Raw genomic sequence first — 24,886 nt, 5'->3', positions numbered from 1 at the left:
CCCATCGGCCATCTTCTCTGCGTGCTCATCCGTCATTCACCGCGAATTTAATCATTGCAAGCATGGATTGAATGTCTTTAAAAGGGGTTAATTTCAGATATTAAGTGTTTTCACGCCCAAAGGTCCGGCCGTTGGCTTCGCACGGAATCACGGAAGGGCCTCGGAAACGGAATCTGGTCTCATATAAGTTTGGCCATTGTTCAAATTTCAAGCTTTGCTTTCTCGCAGCCCAATCTTTGGCCTCGCATCGCTCGCATAGAAGTAAAACGCTATCTGAACCTCCAAGTTTTCGGCCCTGTTTGGAGCCTAACTTTCGGCCTCACTTTTAAAATAAATGCTTGGTCATTAGATCTTCTCCGATCTTAGCTTCACTGCAGCACGGCCTTTAACCTCGCACCAATGCACCTGCAGGAAAGCTCCAGGTCTTTAACACTATGGCCTCGGTCTTTATCGGCCTTCGGACTTGCTTACACTGGACCTATAGTTCAATTCCAAGCTCTGCTCTCTTGCAGCTTGGCCTTCGGCCTCGCACAGAGACGCGCCGTAATCGGCGCTCCGGGCATTCGGCCGTCAGCCAAGCTCACACTTGGCATTACCTGCAGCTTCTGGCCTCGCATGGGAAGGCGTCGGAAACAGGTCTTCGGTGTTAGGTGGAGCTCGGCCCTGGACCTCACTTTTTGACATAAATCTGTTTTTTGGGTCGTAATTGGTTAATGACGGAGCTTGATTTTCCTCACTTCGGCTCTTTGGACTGTCGACCAGACGTTTCCCTGATACAGTCAATCCGCTACTTTTTACTAAGCACAAAAGATAAGGGCCTCGCAAAGATCTTCCGGCCAGGGCCTCGCCAAGATTAAGACCGCCTCTGATGCCGCGCGATACTGTTCATACTTTATAAAACTTTTTTCGTACCTTTATTGAATAAATTTTGCTTGAAATTGAAAAATGCACTTATTTTATAACTTCCTTACAGCAAAAACATGTTAACGGGTAAAATTTTGGTTTGAATTCGTTTTTCATTAATCAAAGGTGTTTCAAGGCAACGCCGCCGATTCGCCGCCGCCGCCGACCGGTTTTGACCGGCGCGCCGCCGCCGGCTAAATGCCTATCGGCGCTCATATCTAAGTTGGAGACCATGCTGCGATTCAGATACTTTTTGAAGCACAAATCCTTGTGTTCAAAACAAATGAACATTGTTTGTTATTAACTATTTTAATTTAATTTGTTTGACATGCCTAGAATTAGTTATTATATTCGTTGTTATTTTAGAATAAAGGGGCCCACTGATTAACAGTCCGCCGGACGGTATCGGCCTGTCAGTTGTTCGGAACTGTCAAAATTTTGTTCTCACTGACAGGCCGATACCGTCCGGCGGACTGTTAATCAGTGGGCCCCTTAAAAATTGCTGTGCCCTTACAGGGTCTATGTCACTGTACTAGTAATTATTGTAACACCTTTATGTAAGCACATGGAAATGCAATACACAATAAACAATAAACAAATTAAAACTTCTAAGCTGTAAGTTACCAATGAGTGATAAAGTTTTAGTCCTAATGTATTTACTAACAGCTTAGAGGTTATAGGCTTCTGATGAGCTGCATAGGTATTTAAAAGTGGTGTGCTGTAGGCTCGGCACAGGAGTATTGGAGTGAGTACAGGAGGAGTAAGCAATTCCTACATGGTTATTAATCTTAAATATATGGTGGTAAAATAGCAAACGTGATAGGAATATTTTGCTTATAGTGTTATGAACTCTGAGATATATTAATAAAACATTTAACTAAGGTCATTTAAACTACTTCAACATCAAAACAGCGCCATCACACTTTACATGGTAGATGCTCAATCTGCACGACTGGTAATTTTAGACTTCGAGAGATGAAAACAGTGACTTTTATAAGGATTTCGCCTTTCTGGACAAAAGCTAGCAAAATAAAATATAATAACATAATAAAAAAAAACACTAAAAATACACCAAATAATATAAACCCAGCGATTTCATTAAAAAGGATAATTTAAAAGCCAGATTTAACAAAAATCTCCATTTCCCAGGCGTAAGATTACGTCATAAAACTAGAAAAGTCCCGACTCAAGTAAATCCCGGCGACCACTAAATCTTGCATACGAAAATGAATATAAACCATCGCATCTGCGGCCGCCCTAAAACTGGAAAGTCGTAAAACATGCAACGATAATCTCTGTTCAAAAATGGATGCAATAAATCCTTGCAGTTCATTAATTTAAATGCACAACTTTCCCTACTATAGTCATAGTAATCATAGTTAAGTAGATATAAATTGATACATTCAGACAGAAATTAGACTTTAACAGCATGATAATAAGGACTAGGGTAAATGACACTGAACGAACCATAAGCCTGGGCTTTTATTGGATAACGTCAAATGAGGCTTTATTAATTTCGAACAGCGAAACTAATGCATAATATAAATCACGGTACGTCAGGTATCGTTCGGTTTTGTTGACGCAGGAAAATAATGTGTGGAAGTTTTAGACACCTACTGGGAAAATTTTAAACATATAATGTTAAAGGTCCCTAGTAGGTATGCTAGATATCCCTGATATCCATGACACATAAAGGTCTCTGGAATCCATAACACATAATTCAAGGTTTTTTGAATATCTTAAGAATACTACTGGTATTCTATCTATCCAATATGTCAAAGTACTATTTTGTGTTAATTCTATTGGTTCCATGGAATATTAGTACGTGGAAATAAACAAAACGTATTTCAGCTGTGGTAACACCTTCGGTAGCCTAGCTTATACACTCAAGAGCAAAAAACGAATCACTAAGTTTGAAAATTCCATTGTTCTTGAGAGCAGTGATGCAGTAAATATGAAGACAAACTATACTGTACCTATATGTAAAGTCCGTAAATAATGACGTCGCTCTGTGACTCTAGTATAGGTTGCAATGCGCCACAGCAAAGCATATTTTTATGCTACCGTAAATAGGATTACTTTTACTTTGTAACTCTGTTCTCGTGTACAGAGCTAACCTTTAAACTTAGGTATATTTATTTAATTTTATTCCCGCAACATACATAAACTTACTTAGAATGAAATAATAACACACGAAAACACAAAAGCATTGCACCTACCTACTAGCATAATGGCGATCATTACTTTAATTATTGAATTAACATAAGTAGAAACGCAATAAGTAGGTTGAGTCAGTATGTTCTAGCCGGGCATTGAACGTGCGTCCTCGGCTAGCGATGTGCCGTTCTCGAAAATTTCCCGAGAACAGAGAAATCTATCGGAAACTTTCACAGAAATTTCTCGGAAATGTACTCTGAGAGCCCCTTCGTCGCAAAAGCGACGAATTCTTTTGTTTAATCGCTTAGTGTAGGAGATACTTGGCGCCATTCATAGCAATATAAAAAATAATACTAATTGATAAAAAAACAAGGAGTAAAACAACACTAAATTGCCCAAACAAGTTATTTGAGGCAAAAGGTATAAACTTAACGAAAGTAAATATGATTTAAAAAAATTAAGATTTTAAGTAACTTATTTATGCTAATAAGAGAACGTTCTCGAGAAAGCTGGAAATTTGCCGGAAATTTCTTCGGATAGGAATTCTCAGAAACGAGAACGTTCTCATCGGCGCAACGGCCGTGGCCGTACAGTCAGCATCTATGGTAGCGGATAAAATAACGCACCAAAAGTATCGGCCACCCTGGAATACTTTTCAAAATATAGAGATATCGCTCTCAAAAGTCTCAAACTAGACGCTACAGTCGCGTTCGAAAGTATTCGTGATAATTTAATCGTACAACATATACCTATAACGTATAGAGATAAATATAAGTAAGGTTTAAAGACATTTATTCTCATAAAGACAATACATCACTGACATGAGAACATATTTAAAAATACATATTTACATCTATTTTCGTCGTCGCAACATAACAAAAATAAGACAAGTACATATTTAATTTTATTAGGATTATCTGTAAAACATAAATTAACTAACACGTTCAACTCGTTTTATATTATAGGTCTGTCTGCAATGACATGTTTAGCAAGTTCCTTTTTAAACGAGTTAAACGCGTCGATATGTTTAATATGTGAGGGTAGGTTGTTATACATGCGCGCACCCTCAAAAGTAATCATTGATTTGCCGTAGTTAGTACGAATCTTCGGTAAGATAAGAAAACTAGCGCGGCGGCTATGGCGAGTACAGGGGTTCGGAACATTTCTTCTACTTTTAAATGACAAGTTCGTGTGTATTTTCTTATTTAAAGTTTTACGTATAAAAATGCAACTGTTGTAGACATATAATTGTTTAATACTCATTACTTTTGTTTCAGCGAAAATTTTTTTTGTAGGTGTTAGGTAGTGATAATTACATATTTAGTACATATTTAGGTACCTATTTTTGTGTAAAACTATTAGAAAATAGTAGTAGTAGTAGTAGTAATTTTGACGCGTAGTCAGATCCGCTACTTTTGAAGCTAACTGTACCGAGGCTTGACGCCGTGGCCACTCCTTCTAGTATAACACTTGACCACAAAAGTATTGCGTGTAGTTGTTACATTAGTTACATTATATTCAAAAATATGTGGACACGAACTTCATTCGGCACCAAGTGTCATATTTCTTCGCAAATAAACTTTATAAAAAAAGAACAGACTTAAAAAAAAGTTAATAATGTCCTAACTAGACTAGTTACTACAAAAATAAGCAAATTACAATAGGCGTGGCTATACTATTTAAAGTTACGTCTATTTCTCCAGAATCCTATCATCAAATCGGATCGTAGGAACATTCATGTACGTATGTCCCATTCAAAATAAAGAGTTTTCAAATAAAATAGATGAATTGAGTTTTTTAAAAGAAAAAAATAGGTACCTAACTACATATTAACATATAATTATGTATAAGAGACCAACGGATTGAAAACCTCTTTATTAGGGTTCCGTACCCAAAGGGTAAAAACGGGAGCCTATTACTAAGACTCCACTGTCCGTCTGTCTGTCTGTCACCAGGCTGTATCTCATGAACCTCGCGTGATAGTTGAAATTTTCACAGATGATGTATTTCTGTTGCCGCTATAACAACAAATACTAAAAAGTACGGAACCCTGGGTGGGCAAGTCCGATTCGTACTTGTCCGGTTTTTTTTAAACCGTTTAAAAAGTGGATGTACCTACAAAGTGTCATTTCATATTTCAACACGTACTTACCTAATCCATTACGGATTAAACGCGATTTCAACTTTGCATTCGCCCACACAGATCAACAGAGTTTAGTAAATCACTTATGATTACCGACTACCTATGAAGCAGGGATGTTGCGGATGCAGATTTTTGACATCCGCGGATGCGGATGCGGATATTTAAAGCCTCACATCCGCGGATGCGGATGCGGATACGAATGTCAAGATTTGGTACTTAAAAAACGTCAAATATTACATTTTTTATTAAAAAAAACGAAGCATTTAGTATTTGAGCAAGAATATAGGTGCGTTTTATTTAATAAACAGTAACTTGGCCGACTTTTCGGGATCTAGACGATTTCGTTATATATAATGACGAAATTACCTAGCACTTACGCCGCCGGCGCCGCCGCTAATACGTTCCTGTTACCGACTTGGTCGACATCCGCATCATGCGGATGCTCCGCATCGATTTTATGCGGATGTTCCGCGGATGCGGATGCGGATGCGAATATTCGCAACATCCCTGATGAAGTAATCAATTATAGTCGGGGTCAATAGTATAGCCAACAATATAAATATATTACATTTTCTTGGCATACGACTGCAGGGGCGGAAAGGTTCTTGAACGACAGCAGAGTATCGGAAGAGCGTGGGAAGCCCTCCTACGAAATGGACCGAACTGGCCATGATTGCAAGAAACTCACGGCCCGATTCGAACTTTAAGATACGTCAAATATTACGTCTGGATACGATATGGATTAGATGTAGTGGCAAAAGTGACGTTTTTGTTTGATGAAACATCACTTTTGACAATGACACATCTAATCCATATCGTATCTAGACGTAATATTTGACATATCTTAAAGTTCGAATCGGACCGTCAGTGTCTGAGCTCGTGTCGCCACACGACACAATTGTGCCTAAGCTATATAGGCAGATGGACATGCAGTGGTCGTCAAGCAATCGATAATTTAAATAAATTACCAGCCATCGTATGTTTACCTATACATAAAATTAATGGAAGTACATATTAATAATGTTCATGCCAAACAAAATGCCACCTAAAGGTTAATGCATTGTGCTTAACATTATGCAAAACTCGACCTCTGTGAACTGCGAACGATCGCACCAAAATCAATTGACTTCTAAGACGAACTTAATTAATGACTGCAACTGCATTCACTTAGTTTAATTGATTTAAAAAACATGCAAACAAAAAGCAACTTTACATAAGTCGATCACGGTTCAAAATCAAATGGCAAATTGTCAAATAAAATGGCAAAGTTGAAAGCCGTCACTTTACGAAGCTCATTTGATAAATTAACTTGTTAGTAAAACTGGTCTTAGTTGACAAATATTTTAAGTAGTATGTTATTGAATTTTAAAGTGTTTAAAGAAAGAAGAGCTTTAGACGCTTCTTGACTACATACGCAATTTGGTCATTGACTAGGCAGAAAACAACTGTTTAATTCATTCTAAACCTGATACTGCATTGCATTTAATTACATTGTAATTAGAACTCGTTATAGCACAATTTACGAATCTTATTGTTTTTTAAGAATTAAAGTTACTTGTTTCTAGCTCCTCTTCCTAGCTATATTTTATTTAAGTGCCTCAATTACTAAAATTAAAAATATATATTGCTATCAGTTCAGTTTACAAAGGTAATATTTTTAAACGGGGGTTCGAAAACGGCTTTAAGGATTTCAAAACTATGTGTATCAATGTAGCTAGGTTTCATTGTAGGAAAAAATGGGAGAACCTTATTTTCTAAGGAAGGTCCTAAGTAATTGCTATACTGAATGCAAATTGCACAACTCACCTAGGCGGCGACGGCGGCGGATCCCTCGACCTCCGCGGCATCAACCTCGGGCTGTTCGGCATGCTGGCCGAGTGCCCTGCGCCGCTGTGGTCCGTGAACCGCGCCAGCGGGTCGAACAGCTGCGACAGCCGCCGCGACCGTTCCTCAGACATTCTACACACAACACTATATCACATCACGAGCATCACAACACTACACCACCACTGTCAAAACACTAATGACTATTTCGAACGGAACGGACGCGGAAGCGCCATCTGACGCTTACGCAGGATTTGGCGCGCAATCGCGGCCATCTTGATTTTCACAGCTTAATGTGCCTTTGCGCCGTATTTAGAACGCTGAAAAAGAAAGAAGATTAGTTGACGTGTGGCGAGGTGAGGAATTAGTCAAAGGTGAGGCAATTAGCCTTTGAGAGCGTCAAACATGTCGACACGGGTATTATGAATTGCGGTTAATATATTTGTCGGCAGACTAAACTGGCCAGAGCGGTTTAATGTTGTCGATAGGACGGTAAAATTGTAAATAAATGTATTTTCTTGATATGGGTTGGTTTTATACTTAATATTTCATGTCATAAACTTATACTTAAACGAATACTCCTATCTTAGTAATGCATCAATACTAAGGGCCGATACAGACGGACGGCAACTTGTATGGGAACTGCACGCCGTCGACGTTGCAATTGGCGTGCAGTTCCCATACAAATTGCAGTCGGGTTGCAGTCCGTCTGTATCGGCCCTTAGGCCTTTAAAAATAGTAATACATATGTATGCTTATTGCTTTGGTTATTATTTTCCTTATTTCTGTATACAAAATCGAAAACAGAGTAGATTCTATCTTAAACATTCCCCGAGCTCTATCTGATAATCAGTTTGCATATATTAGAGGTACCTATTTGGTTTCGCATTAACAAAAATGAGTACGCTAACCAATAATTTTCAAAAGCAATAACATAAAATTTATACAAGATCTCGACAATCCATTACGAAATGTAAGAACGTGTAACAGATTAAAAATACATTGTAATATTCAACAATGTCCCTTTAGAGAATAGGTACATTATGATTAAAGAAGATATCTTTTCTCAGATCGAACGAACGAACACGACGCTTCTACCTACGTTCATTTATATCAATCTACATGCAGATTCATTTTCTACAAACCAAGGGAATAAAAATGTATTTAAATCATGGTCGTTATATCGTCCTATAAAACTATTTTCGTTGTCGCTATTCTGATGTATTGCCGGACGAAATTTGTTCACGCCTCAGATTACCGGATGTTGCGAAGAAACGTTATAATAGATTGTACTGGTGTACCACAGACTCAATAATTAGGTAGCGGACTTTGGTTATTTATTATGTTCTCTCATGAAAATAATAATAATCTTTTTAAAGTTTAAAATAACTGAAATCATGGAGCTAGTATATGGCCTGAGAAAATTGTACCTTTCCTACTTTATCTCTCGATATTATTCTACAGTTACTAATCAATCTAGCACGATTGACCATGAATAATAGGTATCGGCAAAATTCCATTGGAACCCAGAGCCTGTCTGTTGGTCTATTGAAAGCGAAATAGTGAGTGAAAATATTCACTTTTCGGTTCTAGAATGCAAAGTATTGTTTCTCTAGAAGGTTAATAGAGGTGTATTTAAAATGTCTGACAAAATCTAACAAAACACAACAAAAGATACAAAACTGTTACATTAGCGATAATGTCCCAGTGCACTGCTTGGCGACAGCATCTATGCATTTGTAAAAGTGAGTTAATTACATAAATACAAAGTCCTGACTTAACAGAGTCTATTAGTTCTGTTCTGCGACAGACACGATGTTTTATTAACTAATTTAAATGTTGGCTTGGCTTTAGGAAACAGCTGAGTACAATATATTTCCCTCTCGCACTATTTATTAAAAATATGAGGCAATTTGTTGAAACACGTCAACATCACACAAACACAAATCGTTTTTGTGACATATAATATTTTTGACGATCTAAATCTTTTGTTATTTTATTCTGACTTACTTTTGTAAAAGTTAAAAGAGTTCTTTTGGTGGTTGCTACCTTAAAAACAGGAGGAAGATGTTACTTAATTCGACAGCATGTTTTTCGTTTTGATTCCTCAGAAAACGTCATCAAACTTACTCTCTAATTGGCTGCATCTAAGGTAAAGCTGCATCTTAGGTGTTTTTTTGCATAGAACTCCATCAAAGGCTTAACTAACTTAAAAAAAAACTGAATGAAGACTGAAGAGTTACTATGTAATTAATTGTTTCACAAGAAAGGAATTATTTCAAGCTAACATGGTCATTTACATTACAAATACGATTAAAATCGGAATATTTACAATGTATAAATAATTGTCTCGCCAAAACAATTATAATAAATAATGAATACCGCGTTTTTAAAAGTATTTATAAGGAAAGCAATGGTACCCAAAGTCAACATCAGTCAGACACGTCAAAATACTAATTTCGCATATTCTGAAACTAAGTTATTTTGTCCAAGCTTAAACACAACATGTAAACAATTTCACTCACTATCACAAACACTAATAGCGTTATTCATAAACGCACTACAAGTCTCAATTACCTATTAATATTTTATCTTACTCTATCATTTTGAATTATGTATTTGTAAGAAAGGAACAAAACATTCATTAACTAATTGAGTCTATTATAGTAAAGTTTTAAGAATTGGTTACAATATGTATATTCACTAGGTATATACAGTCCGTATTTGTATGGCAAGCGGCGCAACTAAACGGCAGCCGGCTTCAACTCATGAATAGACTTGGGTCTTTGATATTCAAAATTAGTTCGTCTCACCTTCATACCGGTTCTCAAACATTTGTAAAAACTTATTTAATATGCAATTGTTTGAACATTGCCAATTTCGTACAGCGAAGCGTAATTCGATCCGTAAAGGAGTGTTGTTATTATAGGTAGGTATAGGTACAAAATAGGTTAACTTATGTCGACTTTCGTTAATTCGAAACTCAAGGGACTTTTAAAATATTACGAATTATCGAGAGTTTGAAATATGAAATGGTTCGAAATTTTTGAGAGAAAAAATATGAAAGTTTGAATTATTGACTAATAATCAATTATGATTTATTAACTGCTCATTTTTTAACACTATCAATGGACGTACATAATGTGAATTAATTATTAGTCTTTCGGAAGAAGTATGTAATATTAGTTTGCTTCAAAGCACATTGCTGAGACTGATCAATAACTTTCTTTAATCAGAAATACCTAGTGCCTGAAATGCTTTTACAATAACAAATGTTCGTGCAAAGATGAACTTGAACTTTTCTCAAAATACTGTATTTTGAGACACAGGTACAGGGTATCTCTGCAATCTGAACTTTGAACTGTCGAGTGTTTGACCCCTATGAGTTCGAATTAACGCGTCGTTTTGTTACTTGGCGATGATTTTTTTGTTCGAATTACCAAGTGCTCAAAAATGTATTGATTTTTTTCGAAATATAAAGAGATTTTTTAGGGAACTCGTGATAACTTCGAATTATAGAGAGGTTCGAATTATCGCGGGTTTGAATTAACGAGAGCCGCCTGTAATACAAAATGAATAAATTTTAAGTGTATTTAAAATATGAGACTGTGTTGCACTGTAACCATCATAACCAGCCATTGAAGTAAATTTGAATTAATTTTGCATCAAGTACGTATAAAGGAACAAATAATGTTTGATTTCATCCTGAACTATAATTTGATTGGCATTCAGAATAGCTTTCTTATAGGAATTATTATTATAAATGTCATTATTATTCAAAACGACTACTACATAATAAAGTTAAATATTGAGGCAACAAAATCGCGCTGTGAATGCAAAGTTAAACGATGTAATAACTCTTCAAACACTACATATAATAAATTCATCAAACTAACTTATGCAAAACTTAATTCAATTGAACTTTGCATATTAAATATTTATTTAGCAATCCCGGCGAAAGTTGGCGCGCAGTCGAGCAAAGTTTGAGAAGCATTGTTCGGTCGTCTTTTAAATAATAATGGTTCTTTTATATATAATATTTACAATAGCAACACGTGGGGCAGGGAGTATTGTATAATAGTGTCGTTTCTTTTCAATAATGTATTTTGTGGCTGCGTGAAAAGGAAAGGAATAACCGGTTCAGTGGTGGGACCAATAAAAATATTGGAAATAATGAAGGTCAGCCAGACAGTACCGTCTTTACCATAAGGGCACACGGGGCCCGTGCCCAGGCCCCCCATCCTCAGGGGGCCCCGAAGGACAGACAGTAACAGTATATTTGATTACCCATAATAATAAAATAAAGATCATACTAGAAAAATGTTAATTTAATTCGCTTTCTTTACTTTCCAAAAGGGCCCCATATTCTTATGTGCCCAGGGGCTAGGGTTGCCAGATGGTCGGGATTTGGCGGGATTCTCCCGATTTTTAGCAAGTGTTCCCGATTCCCGACAAAGTGTTAAGTGTCCCGAAAAACAGCTTCTCGTTATAAAGCAATAATTTCAAGTTCCGAACTGTCGTCGAGCGAACGAGCGACCCGCGTCGAGCACGAGCGCGCGCGTGGTGAGAGACCAGTGCGGTTACCATCAGTTTGTCACTGACATAAACGCCGTCGAGAACGTAATTTACTTTCTATACATCTCGCTCGCACTCGCATATTAGTGCAAACGGGACGTACAGAAAGTAAATTACGTTCTCGACGGCGTTTATGTCAGTGACAAACTGATGGTAACCGTACTGAGCTGATGTAGAGTCAATAATGTAAAATATCGTTGTTTTTAATACAATTACTTTAATTTGAATGTTTTTTTTTCCCGACTTAAGCCCCAAAATCCCGAAAAATTTATATTTTTTCCCGAAAATAGCGCCTTTCGATCTGGCAACCCTAACAGGGGCCCCAGCATAGTTTACGACGGCCCTGCAGCCAGAGCCATTGCAACTATGTAGTATGTACTTTAAAAAATGCAATGTAGTAATCGAAAAAAAGCATCATTCATTCGTTGATTCAAGTATAGAGCTAGACCCACTTGTATTCATGGCACAATTTCGCCATAAAAGAGATCTTAGTTCACTCATGGTATACGTGGCTGTAGCTTAGACTCACTTGTATTTTTAGAGTAATTGCATTTGCCCCATAATTGCAACTGCCCTGTCTGACCTTATGGAAACCTCTTATGAAATCACAATCCTCATTCATTCATTCATTTCTCTACGTAAAAATATTATTATGTGTGTTAAGTGACATTTAATTATCATAATTGTTTTGCAAATCCTGTACACACTTAATCGACATCATTACTCTAGTCATCAAACCCGTCAACACGTCAATGGCATGCCCAAATCATCAACCATAATCAAACGGGCCGCCACAGGGTGCTCCGAATTACAGCCCCGCTAATGAGGTGCCAGTGTCCCTGAAGCTGTATCATTGATACTGAACGGGGTAATGGGAAACCCAGTCTTAATTTAGAATAGGGATTAGCTGTTCCTCACTGTGTACAAATATTTGGGTGGATCAACCTTTTTTCTGTTATACTGTCCCGTCAGCCAGGCGACAAGCGTAGCATAGTTTGTTAGAAGAAATGTCATGCTACGTTCTACTAAAATTCTAAGTATAAACCTATTGTGCCATAAAAAAGTACGTTTGATTATTTTACATAACATAAAACAAGGGTTTTGAAAGTGACTCATGGCAACGAGTGTAAAGAAAAACTTGATTTACCCATACATATATTTACAGGAATCATTCGACTCGTCATATTAGGTACAATGTAATGTACAGTTTGTAATGTGGTTACTTTAACTCCATTTTTATGAAAATGTATTAAAACAGTATATGAGAGGGAAGGTTAAATAGGCCATCAGTCTGAAAGTTTACTTACGATATTTTATAATTTAATTAAATCATTAGTTACCGGGAGTCTTAGATTACTTTTTTTAGAAAATAACATCATTCATCATACAAAGCGGCAACTTCTTTAGATTTCTCATAAAAAATGCCATCTCATCACATGATCACAATACGAACTCGCAAACCGATTGACAGTTTTAATTTTAAATGCAACACAAAATCGGTTCATAAACCTAAATAAATATTACTACTTTATTTTACGCGAAGCTAGAATGCTTTTGAGATACAACGATTAAGACGTGAGGGGAGTGCCTAGATTTTGCGTAAACCTAGGGGCTGCGAGCTGTCTTGGCAGGAGGTGGGTTTGCTAGACCCGTAATAATAAAAACTGGCAATCTCCGTACAATATTGCATTCCTTATTGTCGTAGTTGGCGTCTCAGATAGAAATATTTATTAAGGAGCTACCGCTCATATAGCTTATTAGATAAAGCAAACGGTGTTATGCGAAGGGCAAAGTGCTTTACAAAATATTATACAACATACGCACGAGAAGGTTAGAGGCAAAAATTTCGTGTAAAGTTTTCTGAACAAGGCCTAGATCCAGATCAGCGCCAACGTTTTCTAAATAATTTTTTGGTCATGCCTTAGTGCAGTTTGAGACCAATTACAACGATGATTAAGAACGCTACTGTGTACTGAGATTAACAGTCCATTATTTATTTGTCTTTGTCTTAGCTTAGTTTGGTAACGTGCGCCAATCGAACCCTGTGTGGGATTACCTAGGAATTCCCTGTGCGATGTGACTGATCAAAGGTATTTGCTCAGATGTATGTATTAGACCAGACAGTAGACTCGAGAGTTCCGTTGTAGTCGGTAAATTGTGTCTGAAAAATCCTTTTATGTATGTATAATAATACGATAGACGTGAACTTTGTGAGGATGTATGAATGTTAAAATTTCTCTGCAATAACATTTAACAAAAAAGAATCGACTTCATAAAACAGTACGTAAATATGCCTTCATATTTTGGGCTCAATCAGCAGTTCCATTCATCGAATCGAAGAGAATAGAGTGTATAGAGGCGGATTATCAAAGTAAATTATGTAGCCACTGTAAATGTACTGCCATCTTTCGACAAAAGATTAAAACTGTTAGAACGCCATTTTACTTTGATCCTTATTCTTTCACTGATCTGATCTGATTGACTTACTCGACACTAGGCCAAAGGTATGGTGCAATCTTTTGTAGCGATGGCGCCATAACTTTCAGCCTACTCTCGAGGAGATGGCGTTAATATTAATATTTAACAAGTTAATACATATCAGTGAAAGAATAATGATCAAAGTCAAATGGCGTTCTAACAGTTTTAATCTTCTGTCGAAAGATGGCAAGAAATGTACTGTAGCTACTAGTAACATAATTTACCATGACAGTAACTCTCTATTTCAAACTCTCTTTGATCGAATGAAACAAATTATAATCTATTCTCAACAATTTTACCAGCTTTAATCATATAATCGCACGCTCGAAAAACCCTTCGTAGCAAAAACGCTACCTTTAAACAACCCTTCTAGATTCTTATCACGAGGCGAAAATATCGTGATCTGTTTACCGTGGCCCAATTGAAGTGAAAAATTACTCCGCCAAGAAGGGAATTAAAAGGGCAGTGACCAGAAAATTGGCGACCGGCCCGGACTCAAGAGTTATGTGCTTTGATTAATGTTATCAGGCCCGTTATCTCGAAGGACCCTTCAAATTGGGCCAACCCTTTTTCTGGGTACAGTTATCTATGACTTTATATTTTGTTTTTGGGAGATCGGCGGGATATATGTCCACGGCGGCGATGGAAGTGAACAAAGAGCGTGAGGGGAGCCATTTTGAAAATTAATTAGGTACTTAGATAGAACACAATGAAGTTATCCAGGCGTGGTTGTTTGTCAATTAAAGGGCTTTTTTTACATTATACGACTTGTCATTGTCACAGGCATATCATCCGTAACTTTAGTAGTGAACTTACACAATAATAGATGTGTGTCAACAGGATCTCGATTTATTAGCAAATCAACCATTAAATTTTAAACTCTACTTAAATTTTAATTTTGCAAGATTTTGGATAATAACAAACCAAAGAAACCCCTGAAAATGACTAGCGCCTGTTAGCTATGGTGTGTCCATTGACCACATCATATGGACCTCAACTTGGTGGTCGCGACATAAAAACCTTCAAAATATTGACTAATAAGACAAATACATCAAACAAGCACGACCCGAAAATTAGTAGCCACCTTCCCGACACCTCGTTACTAACCACTTGTTCGTAGTTTTTGCCCTTAACATCCATACCTCTTCCCTGTACTTTTCACTTCGCCAAATTATAACTTTCCTCTTTTGCAATAGAGGCGTTGCTAACCGCATTTACCGGGAAAAAATATCCAACGACCATCGTTTCCCTTAATACATCTAATCTTAAGGAAAAAGGACTTTGATGATAACATAATAAAGGTGGTACAGGACGCACAGTCAGTGAAGTAAGACTCATTAGTGTCTGTCTGGTGTTGGTCGTTACTAGCATTGTGAAAAATGGCGGATTTCTACTTTTTGCCGACAGGTGGGAAGTGATTAAGAGTGTTATGGTCTGTACGACAGTGTTAATTCGTCGGTCAACTAACAGGATCAGAGGACTTACTTAACTCGCCAGACACACACAGAGACAACCAAGCAGTGACGTAGTTAACAGTAAGTTAAGTATCCAGTCCGTTTCACGGACTCACAAATGATGGGTATAATATTGCGGTCAATTGCATACAACTGCCGTTCAAACTTTGATAGCGCGATGTAGAAGTCTACGGAAGCTCCTAAGAACAGTAGTTTTAGTATGGAGCGTGGACGCACTAATCTTTTGATTTCTCTAGGCTAACCAATGTTTTAATTGACAAGCGAAATGATTTCGCATTGTCAGGAAATGTTAAAAGTGGACGTCATAGACCTTACCATAGAATTACCTTTCCCTGCAGTAGTATTTAATATTGTGATTGTCCCAAGCGGACCCCAGGCTCCCATGAGCTGTGGCAAAATGCCGGGATAACGCAAGGAAGATGATGATGATTGTTATTAAATACATAAGAGGAGGGAGGAGGACCACAGACATATAATAAATACATTTATTATCCTGAAGTAGGTACCTACCTAACTAGATCATGACGTTACACAAGGATACAATAATTGTGGTTAATATTTATGTTACATTATATTGTTATTCGATATCTTTTAGTATTTATCCTGTTACGAATAGGTAAATTTCAAAATCTATTTATTTTATAGGGTAAATAAATAAACTATGAAATGAGTAAATTAGGGTGCCCATTCAGGCATATAGACATACTAAAATAAAAGATAATTAGGGGTTAATTTTACCGGATGGAATGGAAATTCTGTACACTGTGGTTTATGAGATAGTTACATTAAATTAACATACCGATAAATACAATAATTTTACAAATATAGTACATGCTTATTAAACCACTAGCTTCCACCCGCGACTTAATCTGCGTAGAAAGACAGACAGACATAGTTACTTTTGCATGTTTAGCCTTATTACAAAGGTGTAAGGTGCAAAACTGTAAATCATTGACGTCGAATGTACTGACTTGAGTCTTGAGACTGGATCAACAGCCACATATCAAATAAGTATCACAAATAAGGCGCAAACGCACATTCAGGTTTATGGTTGACTCAAAACAGCGCTAATAGAATCCGTCTAAGCTAACTTTGCACTGACTTGAACGGAACAAAGTGAGGGAGTGTCATTAAAAACGTCATATTTTCATAGAAATTTTAAATTAATGATGACATTACCTCACTTTGTCATTGCAAATGCCATATATATAGCTTGGTCCGACTTTAATCAGACGAGAAAATCCGTATCATAATAATGTCAATATTATGGTCACCCTAAATATGTATGTAACAACGCCACATTCGTTGATTCACTAACCACATAACATTGTATCTGGAGTGACGTGTGTATTTAATATGTTTAAAAGAGCTTTTATATTTTTACTATGTTTTGCTTGTGTTATTTGTGATAATGGTAAGATTAATACCGATTTGGCCTTTCGTTTAAAAAGTTTACGGAAAAAAACGATAAGAATCCTTTTTTAGGGTTCCGTATCTCAAAAACTGAACCCGTCTAGGTCACTCTTGAGCCTGTCTGTCCATGTCTGATACCGCCAATTTGCTCCGATACTACTGGATCGTGTTGAAATTTTTCCACTTTTGACACAACTAAGGCACTCTGTTACCCCGTTACTCCTCTTGTTAGACTTTCGATTATAAAATACAGCCGAGGTCATGAAAACAATTAATTAAATAGTAAAAAAAAGCTAAAATTGCCACAACGAAAACCTTTTTGTTTCTTTATGTCGAGTCACAGGTTAGAATGGTTAAGAAGCATGATCATTATTTTATGTTTCAGCTACTATTACATCTGAGCCTAGCCATATTACATCTACATCGGAACATGAAAATGCTATTCTGATAAACGATAATAAGTGCAGCGGCAATGTAGTACTACAGGAAGGTAATACTTGGGTCCTCGTGAAAGCAGACTTCCCCATCGACATAGCAAAGTGTTGGTACGGAAAACAATCTAAAACTGAGTAAGTTATACATTCTGTTATCAAATTCATTTCTGTAGTCTGACAAACAAGACACACGCAGACACACAGTCTGTAACAGAAGAATAAAAATCAATACTCATCTCTCTGTTTGGGGTTATACCTAGTACTAGCATAAGAAACAGACAGTATGATTTTCTCTGCTTTATGCTCTACTGTCAAGCGATTCTTGCCCTGTAGGTATTAGTGTGATATTACATTACATACTTACTGAACTTACGCAGCGCAGTTAATGACGTCGAGTAGCGGAAAACCAGCCCGTGCAAACATGATAATAAATACTGATTCTTCTTACTTACCTACACTTCCTACGTAACTTTCTGTAATGGTTTAAGAAGTGTCAACAAATACTAATAAATGGCTTCTAATCCTTAATATTAAAGGTAGCTCTAACTAGTTTGTTGACATTTGTAAAATTGAAGAACGAATAAATCAAAGACACACGGCCCGTGCATGTGTATCAGGAATATCAGGATATCAATAATAAAATCTCTAAAATCACCCTTTTCATTTCAGATTTTCCAGAGATAATGGAATTGCGAAGGTAATTCTTAACAATTTTCATAAATCTAGCTTTTGTTTCCAATTATGTATCACTTTGATTTTTAATTTTTAACAAGCAGAAACATCTGCGAACGATGCTATTAAGCTTAGAATAAATTTAAAAGTGGAAGCTTTGATTTTTTTTCCATGATTAAATATGCTTATTAGGTATACATAGGTACCTATGTATTTAGGGGTGTCGCCGGGGCTGAAATAATCTCCATTTAAAAATAAGTTTCATCTAGATCGGTTGAGCAGTTTAAGCCAGTAAGAGACAGACAATACCTATAACAGACATGTATTTTATAATATTATTAACATTTTTAAGGATCAATTTAAACACACAATACTGCAGCAATAAAACATGTGACATTTCATGTTCCAGGTATCCTTCCCGCATCACCATACGATGTTGCTGTATATAGAAAATATTGGCAACTCGTTCGCTGGCTCGTGGAACTGCCTCTTCCTGGGGCAAAACGTCAGCCAACCTGTTCCTTGTGCCATTAAAGTCGAAGTTCGAGGTAACTAATACAATATTGTTACCTATTTGAGATTAACCAGTTTGAGAGAGGGTGGTCATGACCCTCGCTCCGACGTTCCTTATGCAAAGGTTGTCCATCGCGGTTCAACGTGGCAACGCGGCGAGCGTGATCGGCTCCTTTGCATCTGGAGGGACTCGGAACGAATTTTGTGAATAGTTTTTGTTTTGTTAGTTGTTAGTTTAGGTTAAGACATTAGTATTTTTTGTATTGTATTGTAGATTGTAAGATTTGTATTGTATTGTATTGTAAACTTTGACATCATAATAAATATAACAAAGATCTAAAAAAACTAGTTACTGTTACTGCTCCGCAAAAGCTTACGTTACGTTACGGTGTGAATGCACCTTATGGGTACGTTTTAGGTATTTGACATGAAAATAAGTCCACCTTTTTCTGAGGTTTATGTTCATTTTAAAATAATTAAAGTGACAAATATGTATTTTCATAACTGCTGTGAAACATTTAATTTATCTAGAACTTTATTATTGTCATTAGCAGTGATCGTTAATTTTCCAGCAATTTTGGTGCAGCATTGTTGGTTAAAAAGCCTGCCCTCTGACATCAGACAGGAAGCCAATAAAGTAAAATTTGGTAAAAAGCTGCGTAGTTACCTCGTAAATCGCGTTTAGTAATTATTAGTAATGACAGATGTAAACTTTAATGTAATATAAGAGAGTAGAGACTGCAAGATCCCACAGTCAAACCGTGTAAACTGTTTTGTAGGACATTTTATTTGTATAAGCTGTATACTTTTATGTTAATAAATAAATAAATAAAATAAAAAGCATCTGTATGCCCTACTCTAGGTGGAATAGATAATTAGGGTTAATAACAGTAATATTAACCTTAACCAATCCTCTCCCTAGAAAAAAATTGAAGAAAATCCTTTATTTTTACTATGCCGCACCAAAATTGCTGGAAAATTAACGATCACTGGTCATTAGTAACTCCCAAGACTCATCCATACCTATTTACTCGATATACTTCTTTTTAAAGTAAACTTATTTTTCAGCAGGTACATTTCAATCTGCAAGTGCATCCATACTGGAGGTGAGTAAAACAAACCCAATTTTGTTTTATACAAAGTACTCGACAAGTTTAAGATTTCTTAAAAAAAAATACGCGCGATCTCGCTACCGCTTTGCTAAAATACCGCTCGTATACCGTACAGTCAAGTGCATAAATATGGGTGCACACATCATACTCAAAAATATGTCCCATAGCTCTTATGTCAGCGAATTAAGAAGTTAAATGCACCCATATTTTTACACTTGACCGTACGATAACTACATCAGTATCATTCTTCCTCAACAAGCTTCAATAATCAGTCAAGCAGATACATAATGACTAATGAGCGGACGAAGGATGCAATATACGTCAAAATCGTGTCAAACGATTTACGTAATTTGGTTTAAATAAGACGTATATTGCATCCGTCGTCCGCCCATTACTAATGACCTAAGTGATATTTGTATCTCGATTAATTTATTTCCAGATCATCCAATCTTCAAAACAATGTACAGGTAGGTCACATTCAATTCAATCAGCTGGTGTGGTAGATCGTAATCTAACTGACAAATGCAAATGTGAGCCAATGGCGTCCTTGCGTCTTCGCACCTACTACATCCACTATTAGAAAAATGTGACGTTTTCAACTAAAAGGTACCACATTATCGGTTGTCGATAAGGTTGATTTAAAATTGAAGATGTATGGAAATAGCGTCTTATTGACGCTATCGTCTTGGGTCGTCCCATTCGTTTTTCGTCAAGTTCTTAAATTAGTCCTATTCTGCTTTCGTCACTATTCTACATTCGTCACAATCGTCGGTGGCTTTCAATGTAGAATGAGTGACGAAAGCAGAATAGGACTAATTTAAGAACTTGACGAAAAACTAATGGGACGACCCAAGACGATACTTTATTGACAACCGACAACCTTTTGGTTGAAAACTGCACAAATGGTGACATTCCGGTTAATTAAAAATAATTAGTTTTTCTAATTAAATATTATTTAAAACAGTCATATCATAAAAGCCAATTTCAACAAGAAAAAACAAATTCAAATGCCTCTTACGTGTTAATTTCGTCATGCGGTGAGGCCAATTCGAACAAATATTCCGATATCAAAAATAAGTTATTTTATATCGTTCGCCCGTGCGTTTCGCTCACACCAATATACATATAGGAACAATTATGAGCAAAATCCACGTGCAAATGATAACAAATTAATAACATTTGATATCGGGATATAGTCAGTTTGAATTGTGTTATAAAACAGCCAGAATTTGTAATAATCTCTTATAATTATGTTTTCAGACAAATGGATGTGGATTGGAATATTAATTGGAATTACCATAATCTTCATCACTGCACAGGTAGCTGTGATCATATACTACAAACGAAAAGGTTTGTGCAGAGTTTTCACATAGGTATACCTCTAGCATCGAATGATGGTTCCTATGACAATTCATTATGGAGTAGTCACGTAAAATGTGATTAGCACATACATTTATTTAGAAATGTATAATTTAAGTAATCAAAAGTAGGTACGGTAACAACATATTTCTTCAATTATTGTTTACATCAAGTCGAACCAAAAAAAAATTGAAGGACCATCCGTCGACGCGAGAGATACTTATACCAAAACTAAAACGCGAGGCTTATTCTGTTAGTAATAATAACTAGATACCTATGAATTTGGTCTGGATTTGTTTTTGATCTATCAGCTGTCAACACAATCATTTCTATAGTTCGTTTTTTAGCATTAGAAAAAAGGTAAACAATCTTAACGTGTCTTTTAATTGAAAAACACTGTTTAAAAATAAGTCACGGCAAATATGTAACAATTATGAATCTAATACGATCATTTATATTCTTCTGCTTTCATAAGTAATAGTTATTGATTAAAATAAACGTTTTCCAATTATAAGACATGCCAAGATCACTTACCTTCTTGCTAATGCTAAAAAAACGAACTATAGTTGAAGACCTATCGAATAGTGTGCCACACGTTGATTTTACTTGAAAAATGTATTTTTAGTTCCATGTATGGGGTAAAATATGTTATTTAATTTCAAAACCGTATGTAAGTTGCGGCTCACAAAATATGAAAATACACCTAAGTTCCAAATTACTGTGATGTGGACAGACACAGACAAACGGGAAGGGAAGGGAAAACATGACGAAACTATAAGGTTACGTTTATGCCATTTTGATCCAACAGAGTGATTTTTTTAAATAATACGTTTAAGTTTATCTAACACTAATTAATAGTTAAGCAAAGTTACCTATACTACTTTCAGTGGACCGGTTCGTATGTGAAAGTAATGATATTGGTATTGACAATCGTCCGGACCGTCCGTCCCTGGCCATCCCAGAATCTATGGAAGAGTTTGAAAACAAACCGCTTCCTGAGCGCACCTCCATCGCATCAGACAATGTATACGAAGGTTAGTACTTATAATGATTGAATAATTATTTTAGCCTCCTGTCGCCCACTGAGAATAGGCCTCTCTTCATGTACAACAGTTATCCCGGTCCTGGGCCTCGTATCATCCAGAAGTGCCTCGCGATTTTTTGAATGTCATCCACCCAACGAGCTAGCGGACGCCAGGCGCTTCTTTCAGCCAAAAGCGGTCACCAATCTGTTAACATTTTGGTTAACGTGCCATCACTGACTGGCTACATGTCCCGCTCAGTTCCGTTTTAAGCTTAATAATTGAATATCCCATTTAAACCTTGATTCGTGCTCATGTAAAGTTAATATTAAATAGATAACTAGTCACAGCCAACACACCATTGCTACCCTAGGAATACGGTTGGGTTGCGATTATTTTGGCTACTTTGGCTGTAAATATCTATTTTTTTGACGCTGCCTATAGATGCTGCTGTTGTCATTGCAAATGATTAGGGGCGATGCTTATGGTTGAAGGTTCCGTCACACAGGCGCGTTTTCCGGGCGGGGCGTGAGCGTTTTATATGTAAAAGCGGCGCGCCCCGCTTACGCGGCGCCCTCAAAACGCGCCTGTGTGACGGAGCCTTTATGTTTCCACTCATAGAACTGACAGCGTCAGGAAACTAAGAAATTACTTTTTATCTGATAATATTCATAATTAAGCTAACCGGTGTATGTATTTGGAAAGTAACTTAATTCAAGGCTATCAGAAATTGTCAGAATCTAAAACCACACTATATACCTACTCGATCCCGATATTTTTTACAGCCTTATTACTTCAACTGTAGGTATTCAAGTATTTTGCTCAACTTACTAGTTTGCTATTCCACGTGGCAATAGCCTTCTGGGCTCATGCGTATTGGCAACGACTTGGATGATTGTATTTAAACCTTTATTTTAACTTAATTTAAAAAATATTAATTATTTTTAGTATATTTGGTATCTTGGGTCGTCCCATTCGTTTTCGTCAAGTTCTTAAATTAGTCCTATTCTGCTTTCGTCACATTCTACATTGAAAGCCACCGACGATTGTGACGAATGTAGAATGAGTGACGAAAGCAGAATATGACTAATTTAAGAACTTGACGAAAAACGAATGGGACGACCCAAAACGATACCGTATATTTGTTATTTTACAGGTGTTCATGACGCTGGCTTGATGAGGCCAGCTCCGGCTATACCCCAAAGAGGAACGAAAGTTATAAATATCAGGAAGCCATATTAACACTACATCATTATTTTACGTTATTGTTTTGTCAGGGAATAGTTGTACCAACTTATTTATGTAATATTTTTAGCGTAACATAACTCCCAAACGCTAGTAAGTTGTACCTAAGATAAAAAGCTATACTACCTACTCAACACTATATCTGGAAAAAACAAGTTCTAGTCTTCTAGACTACTTTATAAATTTGACTCTGTAAGGCCCACTTGTACTATTCCACCAATCCGGGGTTTAACGGTTAAACCGTTAACCCAGAGTCAAATTGTACTGGTAACTCTAGGTTTAACCGGTTAACCCCGGTTTAGTAGGATGGTGCAGGTGGTGCTAAGTCGCATAACGTATTTCTGAATGTAGAGGGACACACTTAATTAGATCACATTAAATTTGATACGACTTTCCACGTAATATGGCAATTTACACATAAAAAAATTTACCTAACCTACTTAATAGATCACCTGTCCAAGAGATTGTGGCAGGTTCTTAAACCTTCACAAATAGGCGTCATAAGATGCAATCCCGGCTTATTTCTACGCTGCCCTCCTAAGCTAAAAAGCGGTATATGCATTAAATTTTCATTGAAAATACGTCCTTTTAGCTTAGGAGGGCAGCACGGGTAAACGGCGATAAAGCCATCGCGCCGGGATCGCCTGCTCATTTACTCACGGCCCAGGATCGATCACCCTAATTTTAAGACGCTTAAGGCTTTGGCACATGGAACAAGCAGTTTTGCAAAACGCTGATCGTTGGGTATGCGGATACAGTATTTTCCTCTACGCTCTTCTGAGTTGGTGCAAAAAGTAATGTAAGTCTCGTACTTTCAAAACCATATAGATTTTTTTGTATTAACTTTACGCGCTTTTACATCGTCGACGATGATATTATTTATTTCTTATGTGGTTTTCTTAAGCTGATTTATTTATGTATTATTCGATCTCAATATACGACAATTAAAACCGTTTCTATTCAAACACCTTTCTAAATGCATACAGTATGCAGCGGCCCTAAGGTAATCGCTCGTTTGGCAGCGCCCTAGATGGCCGTTCGCTTACTGTCGATAACCTGATTGAAGCTTATCAATAATGGCGAGGACTGGATTTTTAAGAAATCCATATACAGGGTGGCAAAAAAATAACTGCACTCCTGTTGCCAGGGAGGTTTTGGGATTATACTGAGCAACTTTTACTATGGGACCAACCGCGAAATCGCGAAAAAAAAATTACCCTCCCATAGAAAATGGACCGACCAAAATGTACGAAACAGCCAATGTTTGTTCTCGCGATTTTGGGGTTGGTCCCATTGTAAAAATTGCTTAGTATAATATAATCCCAAAACCTCCCTCGCAACGGGAATGCAGTTATTTTTTAGCCACCCTGTATATGCTCTTACATAGGTTACATCTATGAATCAGAATGATTTTGTTGTCTGACCATAGAGGTGAATATGTAGTATCTTATTGAACATTTTTTACTATAGGGCCAACACCGAAAACGCGAAAACAACAGTTATATTCCATAGAAAATTGTCATAAATGTGCGATGTGAGAATGATCTTGGAACCGAACGGT

General features: G+C 36.8%; 1 protein-coding gene across 1 annotated transcript in view; it reads right to left on the bottom strand.

Moving 5' to 3' along the window:
- The window catches only part of LOC134796794 (uncharacterized protein CG43867), a 437,477-nt gene that overhangs the window by 328,931 nt on the left and 83,660 nt on the right, over positions 1–24,886 (bottom strand). The window contains exon 3 of the mRNA XM_063769015.1: positions 7,010–7,347. Coding sequence (XP_063625085.1) covers positions 7,010–7,161 — 152 coding nt within the window. The 5' untranslated portion in view covers positions 7,162–7,347. The remainder of the gene's footprint in view (positions 1–7,009; positions 7,348–24,886) is intronic.

The sequence above is a fragment of the Cydia splendana genome, chromosome 14, assembly GCF_910591565.1.
Source record: "Cydia splendana chromosome 14, ilCydSple1.2, whole genome shotgun sequence".
Taxonomy (NCBI): domain Eukaryota; kingdom Metazoa; phylum Arthropoda; class Insecta; order Lepidoptera; family Tortricidae; genus Cydia; species Cydia splendana.
The sequence above is the reverse complement of the archived record's forward strand: the minus strand, read 5'-3'. Positions and strand labels throughout refer to the sequence as shown.